At 35.8% G+C, this 12121-nt stretch overlaps 1 protein-coding gene across 3 annotated transcripts; it reads left to right on the top strand.

The window, feature by feature from the left end:
- The first annotated feature begins 286 nt into the window (after nt 1-286).
- On the top strand, nt 287-11420 carry LOC128190554 (outer dynein arm-docking complex subunit 4-like). 3 transcript variants are annotated; one of them, XM_052862642.1, is made up of 11 exons: nt 287-1211; nt 5282-5413; nt 6593-6746; nt 7182-7237; nt 7405-7666; nt 7781-8545; nt 8697-8904; nt 9001-9087; nt 9178-9374; nt 9468-9536; nt 9814-11420. In XM_052862642.1, the coding sequence occupies exons 1-11, from the start codon at nt 753-755 to the stop codon at nt 10269-10271; spliced, it is 2847 nt and encodes a 948-aa protein (XP_052718602.1). In that variant the 5' UTR covers nt 287-752; the 3' UTR covers nt 10272-11420. The 3 variants fall into 3 exon arrangements, with proteins under 3 accessions (XP_052718602.1, XP_052718619.1, XP_052718610.1); XM_052862659.1 differs by lacking the exon at nt 287-1211 and adding an exon at nt 2683-2769; XM_052862650.1 differs by lacking the exon at nt 287-1211 and adding an exon at nt 3696-3875.
- Nucleotides 11421-12121: the final 701 nt, after the last annotated feature.

Genomic DNA, 12121 nt, shown 5'->3' with positions numbered 1-12121 from the left:
CTACACACAGTAAATGGTAAGATAGTCCGGTGTAACACTAGGTCTTCCAATACCCTACCCGATATTGATTGTCATTTTTAATTTTCACCCGACTTTGATCTGATTATCTGGCAGCAATGTGTAGGGTATTTAATAAAACATTTATTGTCCGCTGCAGTGTATACGATGTCATTAAAACGTAGCAATACAAACAATAGGTAATGGACTTTGTCTTTTTAATCTTAATATAACAGGTTAGTAATTAATCTTTAAAATGCACCCATTTGGACAACAAAGACAGTAATAAGCCTTAGTTCCGCTGGTTACGACACGACACCCTTCTCCCCAAAACCGATACATTGTAGGATTGGGATATGAAGCGGTGTGTGTACACAGCTCTCGCTCATTGTTTACCCTTTTAGTATCGGCGATGGGTGTCCACGCGCTTGGTCGCGGCACCCTTCACTTTCGACAGATAACGCTGAAACTTGAGAAGAAGTCTGAATAACTAGTGCTTAGAGACATTAGGTAAAACAAAAGAATTTGTCGCCCTCGGAGGTGATCGAAGGTGTATTTGCATGTAACACTTGAAGGGAAAAAAACCCAGAAAAAATACCAGTGCATACCTACTAAATATCGGAATTATTAAACAATTGCGAATTGGGATTTAGAATGAAAAAAACGAAAAGAAGATATTTTACGAAATACTGTGAAAAATTGTGACTTTGGGAAATAAAACTGGATACACGAACGAAACCAAAATTCAAGTAACAATGACAGCGTCCATTGTAGGACCTCGGTCATCGACGCCAAAGCTCACCCAAGCCCAAAACAGGACACTTCCAAAGGTCCCCAAACCCCAGGTCACCGAATCCAAGAAGCCTGGCAAACATGGAAGAGCTCTTCCGTTGGTGCCTGCTGCCACACAGCATCAAGAGGGTCACAAACTATCTAGATCACTTCCGAGGGTGCCCGCTCCTCTTGTCCTGAAAACCCCTCCCGGAACATCAGGCTCGGGGTCTTCAAACAAGAGCAACAACACGAACCCGGCCATTCCGACGGTGCCCAAAACTACCACCAGACAGCTGCCAAAGATACCGAGGACAATCGCGATCCAAAACAAGAAACAGGAACAGGACAGGAAAAAGTACATGCACTCCATCTACAAGTCCGAGGGGGACGACCACTTAAGGAAAGGCGAATTGGAGAAAGCTCTTGAATCGTACCACAGCGTAAGAAATCGTTGCTTCATTATTTAAAACTCTTTCATTTATAATTAGTCGACTGCTAGAAGTGGCGGATGCCAAAAATACTGTTCACTAAAAACACTTCCAATTCAGATTTTGATTTGTCTTTAAGGATTGTAAGTCGACTGTTCGGGGCCTAAATAAGCATTTCTATAAAATATCAATTCTTTTGTCATGTTAGTAATTGTTTCATCGATTAACATTTTATAAAAAATTTTTCATTGCTATTCTGTACGGATAAAAATTACTCATAATTTTGCCTGAGTAGAACACCTTCGGATAGTGCTGTAAATTACTCAAGAATTTGTCGTGTTTAAAGAGAAAGAAAATATTTTTCTTTTTAAGTGTATACACAGGATTTCGAAAGTTTCATTTCCTTTGTTTTATAATGAAAGACCTTTCATCTCTAAAAGAAATGTTTTGTTTACAGGAACATGTCAACTGTGTTCTTATGTTGTAACAGAAATTGCCATTCATCAAGAATGGCGACTTCTACTGTGTAAAACTAAAACCTACTTGTTCAAATATATCGAGTACGGATTTGTTTCATCAGCAAATATTTACACCCAAATAATTTCTTTCTGATTCGATTTTGAAATCAATACTTTGGGATTTAAAACAACAAACATATTTTACATGTACATGAAATTTAAAAAAAACCACCAGAAAAAGTCAATTTGAATATCATTTTTCAAAGTATCCACTTCAAAAATTGCAAGGGTACTGTCCATTTATATATGGAGTTTCATTTTGAGTCAAAGGCCGAACTTTTAATTCCCGGTTCGTGACAAAGAGCGACAAATGTCGTTTTCTCCGCGAGATCAGAAAACTTATACAAAACGCTATTGAGAGTAATAGAAGGCATTTAATCGGGACTCTTTGCCAGATCGACAGTTTATTACGGTACCCCCTGGGCCTATAAATGAGATAAACCTCATACATTGTACACAGCTCCGAGAGAAAACTATTTCCCACATACTTATTACTCTTCCTATAATGCTGACCCTTGGACACTTCTCCGATTCGCTCAGTTTTTACGACCATGAAAATGTCCAATCTTACTGCTTTGTTTACCGATTAAAAAAAGGATGTTCAGTGATGAAAATAATTTTAACACCTTAAAGTGCATACTGGTATTTTCGTACGATTGTTATACATGTATATATATATATGAAAACAAAGAACACCTTGGCAAAAAGAATTTCATGCCTTACTTGGAACAAACCCATAGCTTATTGCGCTTTTAAAATCGACTTGTAGTTGGCAATGTCTCTAATTTCATTAATTTTAATCCTCAATTTCAATTTTACATGTGACACATTCTCGAAGCATTCGTAATGCGCGAATTCTGGCAACAATTTCACAACAAACAATTTAATCCGCTAAACTGCACAGCAACAGTTCGTGACTATTGTTTTGATTTGCAATCAAATCACGGAACTTTAACTTAACCATGTGATGAGGTTTACATAAACAGTTTCACTAAAAGAAACCGCGAGAATATGCTGAAATGGTTAACTTAAACGAGAGAAGATCCTCAAAGGTTGGTTAAATATTAAGTTTTAAAATCTGTGAATACTTCAGTTCATTAAAATTTAATAATTAATTTATTAAGACACGTTTGAATTAGTGCAGGATAGTTGTAGACTCTACAAATATATAACATCGTGTACTAAATATATAATATTTTTATTATTCACGATTTTTTTTGCATGTAGCTGTCAATTTGATGAGAGCTCTTTGGCGTGATGATGGCGTTACAGTGTGGACAATTATACATATGTAACATATTAAAACGTTGTACTATGACTACTTAGAAATACTTGTACTTTGCGTACATACGTACGTAACGTAATGTATTAGACATCAGCTGATTCTGAACGACCTCCGAGTTTCCTCGCACTTTTGTAGATACTAGGGCAACAAATCTAACAGGAATACATATATTAACCACCACATTAAAGTACACGAAAACATTTTGAATTTTCACTTCAATTTGGGTATTAGATCTTAAAACTGATAATTAACTACATTTTGATCACGTTCCAATAATTCTTTATGATTAAAACCCAAAAGCGTGCAAGTGCCAAAAACGTTCTGAAAAATAAACAGGAAAATCCTACACCTTGCAGTTTAAAACCTTTTCCACTAGATTTTAGACAATGGTTTCACCTGAAGATGTGTTTTAATAATTATGAAACTAGAAAGCACATATGGCAGCGTATACAATTCAATTTCGATCATAATATCCAAGTTGGGGGCAATTTCATTATGTTTGAAAAGGCATTGTAAAGCAAAGCTGTCTCTCATTTAAGAAAAAAGAAATACATACCGCCTATTATAATGATAAAAAAGGGGAAGATCTACCGGGGGTTTTCTCTTTTGAAATGTGCATTTATGAGTTTAAATTGACGGTCATTGAAGATAATATTAAAGAATTAAACCCTGTACAAAACATAGAGTGAAAAGTAATTGAAGTGTTTTAAATGGACAGAGAAGGCAGGGGTTAAATCGAATTACTGAGGAAAATACTCTAGGTGCTGGTTCGTTTCTGATTAGTATTGGATAACCTGCTAATGTTTGTCAACAATCATGTATACGTTCAATATTTTCCTGGGTAATGGATACAAGGATATCAGAGTTTTAAATGTAAGTTCATGAATTTAATTTTTTTTACACATATTGTAAACTTTATACCGAATGATATTCAATAATTTGTTTTCATGCGCTGTACATTTGAAGTAAATATTATGTAAAAAAAAAAAAAAAAAAAACCACCACAACAATAACAATGCATTCACTCAGATTTCCCTCTTTTTGGAATTCTCAGCTTTCTATTTTCCCAATGCAATGAATTTTGAATTAAATAATTTATTTAAGCGTAGAATGTTGAAAAAAAATTGCAGTAACTTTATTCAAGAAATATTTTAAAAGGATCTATGCGCGCCTGTTCGTTGTATCTTTCGTATTTGTCAAACGGGATACATACTATCTATATTACCTTGATAAGGCAAGCGCGGGTCTAGATAGTGGGGGGGGGGGGGGGGGGGGGGGTGTGGAAAATTCACATTTCTTAAATTTTCAAAGTAGAATTTCTGAAAATTACCTCGGACCCTCTGGATTCTTAAATATCCTTCGCACTACAACCCCCCTTCCCTTCTTGGAAAATTAATTCTGGATCCGCGCATTTAATGTTTATCTGTAGCAATATTAATCCAATGACAATCAACACATGATAACAAACACAAAATCGGATTTTTAGACATTGACATGGATTTTCTCTACTCCGCTTTCTATATATAGTAAAATAAAACTTTTCTTATTTGATTGGCAGCATTAAACTACCCCCGGGTCTTTTCGGAGAGAGAGAGAGAGAGAGAGAGAGAGAGAGAGAGAGAGAGCATGTAAAAACATAGATCCAAGTGATTAAATTTTGACGTACATTTTCCCTATTATGAAACGATAAATTATATGAAATAACAGGATTAACTGCGTATTGGTGGCATGCTTTGCCTCGTTTAAAGTTTTTAATTTTTAAATTGCGTGTGTATGCTTTTCATGAAAACATATTAAATACCGGTTTTTTCATTATTATCCTATTTGCTATAAAAATATTCAGACTATATGTGTCAGGGAAATTACTTTAAGCAGGGCAGGGTTTTCCTGGCGAATTGACAATAGATTTCTTCAAATCATTGCAAACTTGAAAAACATGTAGAAGACGATCTAATAATTTTATTATATTAAGTAATCAATTTAATATTCAAATGATGCGTTTGGAGTTTTATTTTGTTTATATCTTATTTTATTAAGGATTGTGGGCTGGAAAACGATCACCTTTTGCCCAAAACCAAAACCACTCTAATTTTTTGTTTACTTTTTTGGCAAATTAATTATTATTGTTCTCTTACTAAGTTAAGCGTAGAGAAACAATCTTCTGTTGCCCCCTTCCCTTCCAAAAACATAATTCATTGGGGTTAGGTATATTTGTAAGAAGTAATATTCTTCTAAAGAACTAATACTGGTCTATAGATCTATTATTGGTCTATTTGCAGGCTCTGAAGTTGATCCCGGAGGACAAGTCGACGTTAGTGGCGAGATCAAGATGCCACCAGCTGCTGGGGCGCCACCGGAAGGCCATGCAGGATGTGGAGTCAGCACTGAGTTTAGACCCGCTCTGTTACGAGGTAAATGGATCCATTAAAACAACGCCATGATTTTGTTTTTGGGTCTTTTGGGTTTTTTTGGTGGGGAGGGGGGTCTTTTTTATGCATTTGTTTTGTTATAAGAGTAAATGAAATCAAATAAATTATTATATATAAATTATTATTAGAAAATTTATCAAAGTATTATATTCATCCTTAGAACATTGAACTTATATTTCGAGGTATCCTAATCAACATTTTACAGTTATATGTACACGTACTTCTAGATAATTAAAACCACTGGCACATTAGTTTCATCGTCAAGCAACAGGACTTGGTTAAAAACTCCATTTACTTGTATTATGATGTAATGTTGAATTATCATAATATCCAACCTTAATTAGATGTTTAAATATTGTTTGAGAATAATACGAAGTCATTCCAGCATTTCATATTTTTGCTGACCAAAGTGAAGTAACTCTTATCACTATTAAGACATGTTACTTATGAAAGGTGTTATATATACTAGTAAAAGAATGACATTGGTGTAGACCTTTGACTGAGCTCTTGACTGACAAGTCAAAACTAAAAGTAAAACGTCGATTGTTCTTACTTCATTAAGAATTATTAGCATTTCTTCAAACTACCCCTGCAAGGAGTCACCTTTTGGTATGATCAAGAATGAGATAGGAGGACAGATGATTAGTGGTTTTCTGGAGCGAAACCGCTACATCTGGAACTGCAGATTAATCAAATCCCCGTGTGTAATGTTAGTTATCAGTCCAAAACTAGATGTTATCACAATCATCAGAAGATCCGAGAGATTATCAATGGACGTTATCGAGCGTTTAAAACAGGGCAAACATTGCACCCTGTAACGGAAATCCCTTGCTATCTGTCCACTGAACTAATACCGTCAGATATTGGATGACATGTTTACGAGGGACCGATTCCATTCTCAGGAACTTGGGTGGGAAGTTCAGACCTGTCACTGGGTAGATCTGTGAGGCTTTGTGGTTGTAGGATCAAAAATAGAGGGAGATGACTAGGCAAATTTTACATTCTAAAACACTATTTTGAACTTTTTGAAACTTATTTATTCAATAGGGCACTTACAACAAATTGTTTGACTTTTAATACACTCAAATCGTTGTCATTAACAAATTTATATTCAACATCATGTTGGAGTGTGTCTAAAAGTGCATCGTCTTCGTTTGGCAGGCCCTGTATCAGAAAGCAGAGCTTCATTATCAGCAGAGGGAATACGAGATGGCGCTGGTGTTTTTTAACAAGGGACACAAGCAGAGGCCCGACATGAAGGCTTTCCAAGAAGGACTAGAGAGGACGCAAGACGCCATTAACAGATCCGACTCTGGTGTGTAGTCATGACAACCATGGCTTTAAACAGTTGGAATTTCAACCTAAATCAAATAAGATTCGCTATTTTCTTAAAAATTTGTTTGTTATATATACTATTGTCAGGTATATGTAAAGATCAAAATGGTTTGATTTTTGGCCATGTGCAAACTGATTCAAAAAGGTCTATAAAAAAAATTAAGCCATATGATAGCAAATGACATACATGTATTACACTTAATTGTACGTTTGACATTATTATGTCTCTCCATACTTTGTAAGAACATACAATCTTTTTCATATATATATATATATATTTGTGTTACTAACAAGATTAAATTAAATCCATAATAAAGGTATAGCAACAAAAGAATCATACAAAAAACAGTATGTAGTAGTACGTAATACAATTCCAATCATATTAAGTTAAAAATTTCTGTCCTTATTTTTTTAGCTCGAAACCGACGGTTAGCAAAGGTTGGAGACATCTCCTTTTTCCTTCCTAAAAAGGTATGGTGCTCGTTTTGCTTTTGAAAAAAGTAAAAAAAAAAACAATATTATCCATGAAAATCAATTATCAAAATGTTGCTGAAAGAGAACCCAATACTAGTAAAGGGTTTTCAAGATGTTATAAATTAAGCCATATGTACATGTATATGATGATTTTGTTTCTACAGAAGAAAGATACGAAACGAAGAGTACAGCTACCTCCTGAGCCTCCAGATAAAAAACCTCGAGATCTCGCAACCCCGGGCTTCCGGCTACGCCATCAAAACCCATTGGTCAAAATAGAGCGGGGGTCCAGAGAGTCATTGGTCACAGATATTAACGATATCGAGATGACCAGTGAAAATGACGTCACAGAGAAAAGGATGAAACAAATTCTTGGCAGGATGTACAACGACAAAAAATACCTCGAACAGCTGGTAGAACAAGCAGGTAAAACAACTAATGTGATTTTATGATGTGTGTTAACAATATAATTAAGTTATAACATGCATTTAACTTTCAAAAGTAGATTCTGTTAATTATCTATGGTAATGTGTTGAACAGGTGGGTTGACTGTGGGGTCTGTTGACCTTCATTCAATGGCAGAGAATGGGCTCGACTTCCTGTATGACCGTGTGTTGTATTGGGTGAGACAGGGGAGAATTATCCCCCCTGAAGCTCCCTCAGACCCAGCGGAGAAACCCACACAACACGACAGCAATAGTATCCTGCCCAGCATCAACTCCCCCAGGTCCGACTCCAGCAGGGATACCAAGGTCAACACCAAGCCCAAGGTCTCTAGGAAACAGATGCTGCTGAATGAGGATAAAACTCAGCCAAAGTCATGGTTTCGATACCTGGAGAAGAAAAAAGCGGCAGAAAATTCTACGAGGAAGAACAACCAAACTCGGTTTCTTCACGTGCTCGAAGGCCAACGGTTACAGCTAAAGGAGAATCTAGAAAACAGGAAACCTCTTACGCCAATCAAACAAACCAAACCTCAGATAAGAGACAGAAAGTCGAAGAAAACGGGACGAAAGTCAAAGGAACGGGATAGGGATCAGAGTGTTTCTGACACAGAATCTTGTCTGAATATTAGTTTTAGTACCTACCGACAGCCGAGTGATCTGTATCATGACCACCATTCTCTAGAGGACACGAGCGCCTTCCACACAATAAGAGAAGAGTCTCCGTTACCACTAAGGGTTGTTCCTTTGCAGAACTCAAGAGTACAAGGGTGGTCGAAGAAAGACAGAAGTTCACAAGAGGCCGCCAAAAGGGAGCAAATTCAAATTTATATAACAAGGGAGCTTGAAGATATTGAAATAGGTATCATTGGAAAAAAAATTTTATGCTACTTTTTATGGAAGCTGTTTCAATGTACGCAGTAAATTTGATTTAGAATTAAGTTAACTTAACTTTCACTTGACAGTCGAAATTGTACCCAATTCTTATACTTATTTTCTGCTTGGTATTTCAGCATATGTGGATGGTCGCTACGCCGATTGCATGCATCAATCTGAGTCTTGTTTAAACACCATGAAATCCTTCACCGAAATCCAAGTTCCCAACCTTATGTCTGTCATTGCAAAATTACATAGTTACGTTGGCAACGCTGCCATAGAGACACGTGACTATCTGACAGCACTGGACCATCACGAGAGAGACTTGCTGATTGGAGAAGAAAAGTAAGTGAATGCTCGACTAAGTACATGAATTTCACTAGTAGTACAATGCCCAAGATTTGAAATGAGCTCAATAATTCTTCAATGTTTCTTTTACAGTAATGATGATGATGCAGTATCAAGAGCCCTAGGAAATTTGGGCAGAATATTTGTCTTCCAGAATAAACACCAGCAGGCTTTAGAACTGTAAGCTATTACATCTAATGGATTCTTGTTCATTTTATTTAGTGTTTACAAGCAAATGCTATTAATAGCTGTTTATGTGTGTTTTAACAGGTTCTCTAGAAAAGTTCCTTTATGCAAGACAAGGCTGGAGACTGCATGGCTCTACCACGAGATCGGGAACTGTTTCCTTGTTCTTGGCCAGTATAAATTCGCCATGGAGGCCGCCCACCGATCGCTAAAGGCTGCCGAGGAGGCGGTGGAGTGGAGCTATCAACTTCAGTCTCTCGTCCTCTTGGGCGTGGCTGAAGGTACGTTTAGTTAATTGTCCAAGTTGATCTTTTCTTTTCTCTTGGAAATTCTTTATCTTTGTTCTAACAATTCTTTGTTTATTTTCATTGTAGTTAAATTAAAACATTACACCAATGCAATTAATACCTTTGAACGAGCAAGAGAGCAGGCGCGGATGCAAGGTTTGTAGAGCATTTTACAACGTATGTATAAATATTAAATGATTGGCACAAATAATTGTAAGCCGTTTTCCTTGGCTCTTAAAAAAATGCAAGTTTCAAAATCGATTTCATAACTCTTTTTGTATTTTTAAGCTTTTGTACAATTTATTATTTTATTTTAAAGTAAAACAAAATGTTATTATGCAATAATTTGATTCACCCAACCAAATTCATGCAAGAAAAATTTATTCCAAAGCAAACGTTTTAAATTTATGTTTTATCTTATGCTTTAATGAAGGGGACAACAAGGCCGAGGAAGCTATAACGGAGGCATTAAATGATGTAAACACAAAAATGATAGAGGAAACGAGAACAGCTCGCGGCGATCACAGCAGATCAGAGCGAGGCTATCCCCGATCACGTGCCGAATATTCGGACAAGTATACATACAACCCCAGATCACGTGCTGAGTGGTCAGACTATTCAAGCATATTCATTCCTGACGATGATGGCGACGTGTCTCTTACCGAAACCGGATATGACACAGACAATTTGCATCTCGATCTCGATCAATTAAGGGGTGATTTGGAAACGTCTTTGTTTGGATCTCAAGCGGCTTTACGAAGCGGGAGACATTCAACAAAGTTACCTACTTCAGAGGTCCGCAAGTCAATGATGAATCTTCATCTCATGCAATCACCAGGACGGAGACCAAACTCCTCTACATACATTCGAAGTAACACGGCGATGGGCTAAGAGAAAGCTCAATTATATGAGAATTATTTCGACTGTGATATTATTGTTCATTTTTGTTGTTACTTCCTTCTTCATGACTTGATTATTTGAGTTGATATCATTTATACATGAATGTAAATAATTTAGATGTAATAATCGGCACCCTTTAGATGCACTCTGTTCGGCTTACGTTGTTTTGTTGTGTCGGCAGTAATCCACACGTAACCTTCATGTAATTAGTCTCTCATCTTTTGTTATCAATGTATCAACGAGTGAATTGAAACTCGCTCACTTTCTCTTTTTCACTCTCGTTGTTTGTGGTGCTAAAGTTTTCTGTATGTTTTATTTTAGATTTCACCATCATACAGTTGGATTATGTTTGGTCTCGTTTCATTTTCGGAGACAAAATATGAATATCCGTTTTTCCTGACAAACATTTTTCATTGATTAATTGTGTAAATCATGGTTACCATTTGCTATTTCATATTTTCGGTCTAATGCAGATATAAAAGATTCCATGCATCCCTTAATCTTATATACATGTACATATTTATTCTTTAATTTACATACCTTTATATTCAAAGTATCATATCACAAAAAAGTCCAAACATTCATTTACAGAAATTTAATATTCAAAATTCGTAAATGACACATTTTTTGTCGGGGGAGGCTTGGTTTGATAGTTTTTTGAAATCATTTATTTTCAATTTATTTTTAATGTGTTTTTTTTTTAGTTCTTCTTTATAATGGGGGTTTTTTTTGGGGGGGGGGGGTGAACAACATGCACTTGACACAGAAATAGCTTCATGAAAATAACCATACATCGTATTGAATCCATCCATAAATAAACAAATGCAAGCTTTTCTCCATCTTGAGTATAATTTTGTTTCGTTTTCTGAAAAGCAAACATTTGTTACATATGGTATTGATAACATACTCACGACTCGCTCTTTTACTACGCAATTGATTGTCTCAGTAAATATGTACTCCATTTCGTTTTTTCCGGTTTTGTCCGTTATTTCCCGGAGTATGTATTTACACGTGAAGACATAATTCTGTTCTGTAACATTGATAAGTACCAATTTTTGTATAAATGCTAGTACTTTATACACTGTTTATATTTGCATGCAACAATGAAGTATTATCAATAAATCAAAGTACTGAAGAACTGACGGGAGTTGATTTTGTCGATGTTTATTTATTTTAAAATCAATGATATGTTATTTTGCATGACAAGTACATGTAGTTTCTAATTTGAATTACGCACATTTTTATAATATGAATTTTTGGACTTTTTCGACAAGAATGTCGTGAAACCCCCATATGAATCATGTTAAATAATATTCCAAGATAAAATTAATTCAATAAAACTATGTATCAGTAATAGAAATATTTCTCGAAAATTGTATGGATCCAAGCAATATTGAACTCTAGTCTCGTTCAACCAAACGCTCGGCCGACACCGTAAATCTCCGACAAGGATTTACGGAGACAGCCGAGCGTCGAGTTGGACGAGACTATATTGAACTCATACAAGGAATACATACGACTACAAAAAATATTTAAATTGTTCGTACCATTTGAAATCTGACTATTTTCAAGGTATTTATAAATAAGTTTCCTTGAAAAACAATGCTTTAGCATACATTACATCGAATTTATCAATTATTTTCAAGAACTAAGTCTTGTCAGCAGCAATGATTTGTGCTGAGGTCCAAACACTGTTTCAGTTTCGGTTTGTTTGAGTAACTGCATAGGAGAGTTGATTAAAATCATCTCCCAAAAATATTCAACTTTCGTTTCCTTTTTAATTAACAAGTGCGTACCATTCCAGGATTTGGATGCTTCCTGTGATATGGTCTTTGGATAGG

The sequence above is a fragment of the Crassostrea angulata genome, chromosome 1 (assembly GCF_025612915.1).
Source record: "Crassostrea angulata isolate pt1a10 chromosome 1, ASM2561291v2, whole genome shotgun sequence".
NCBI lineage: Eukaryota > Metazoa > Mollusca > Bivalvia > Ostreida > Ostreidae > Magallana > Magallana angulata.
This window is presented reverse-complemented; position numbering and strand designations above follow the sequence as displayed.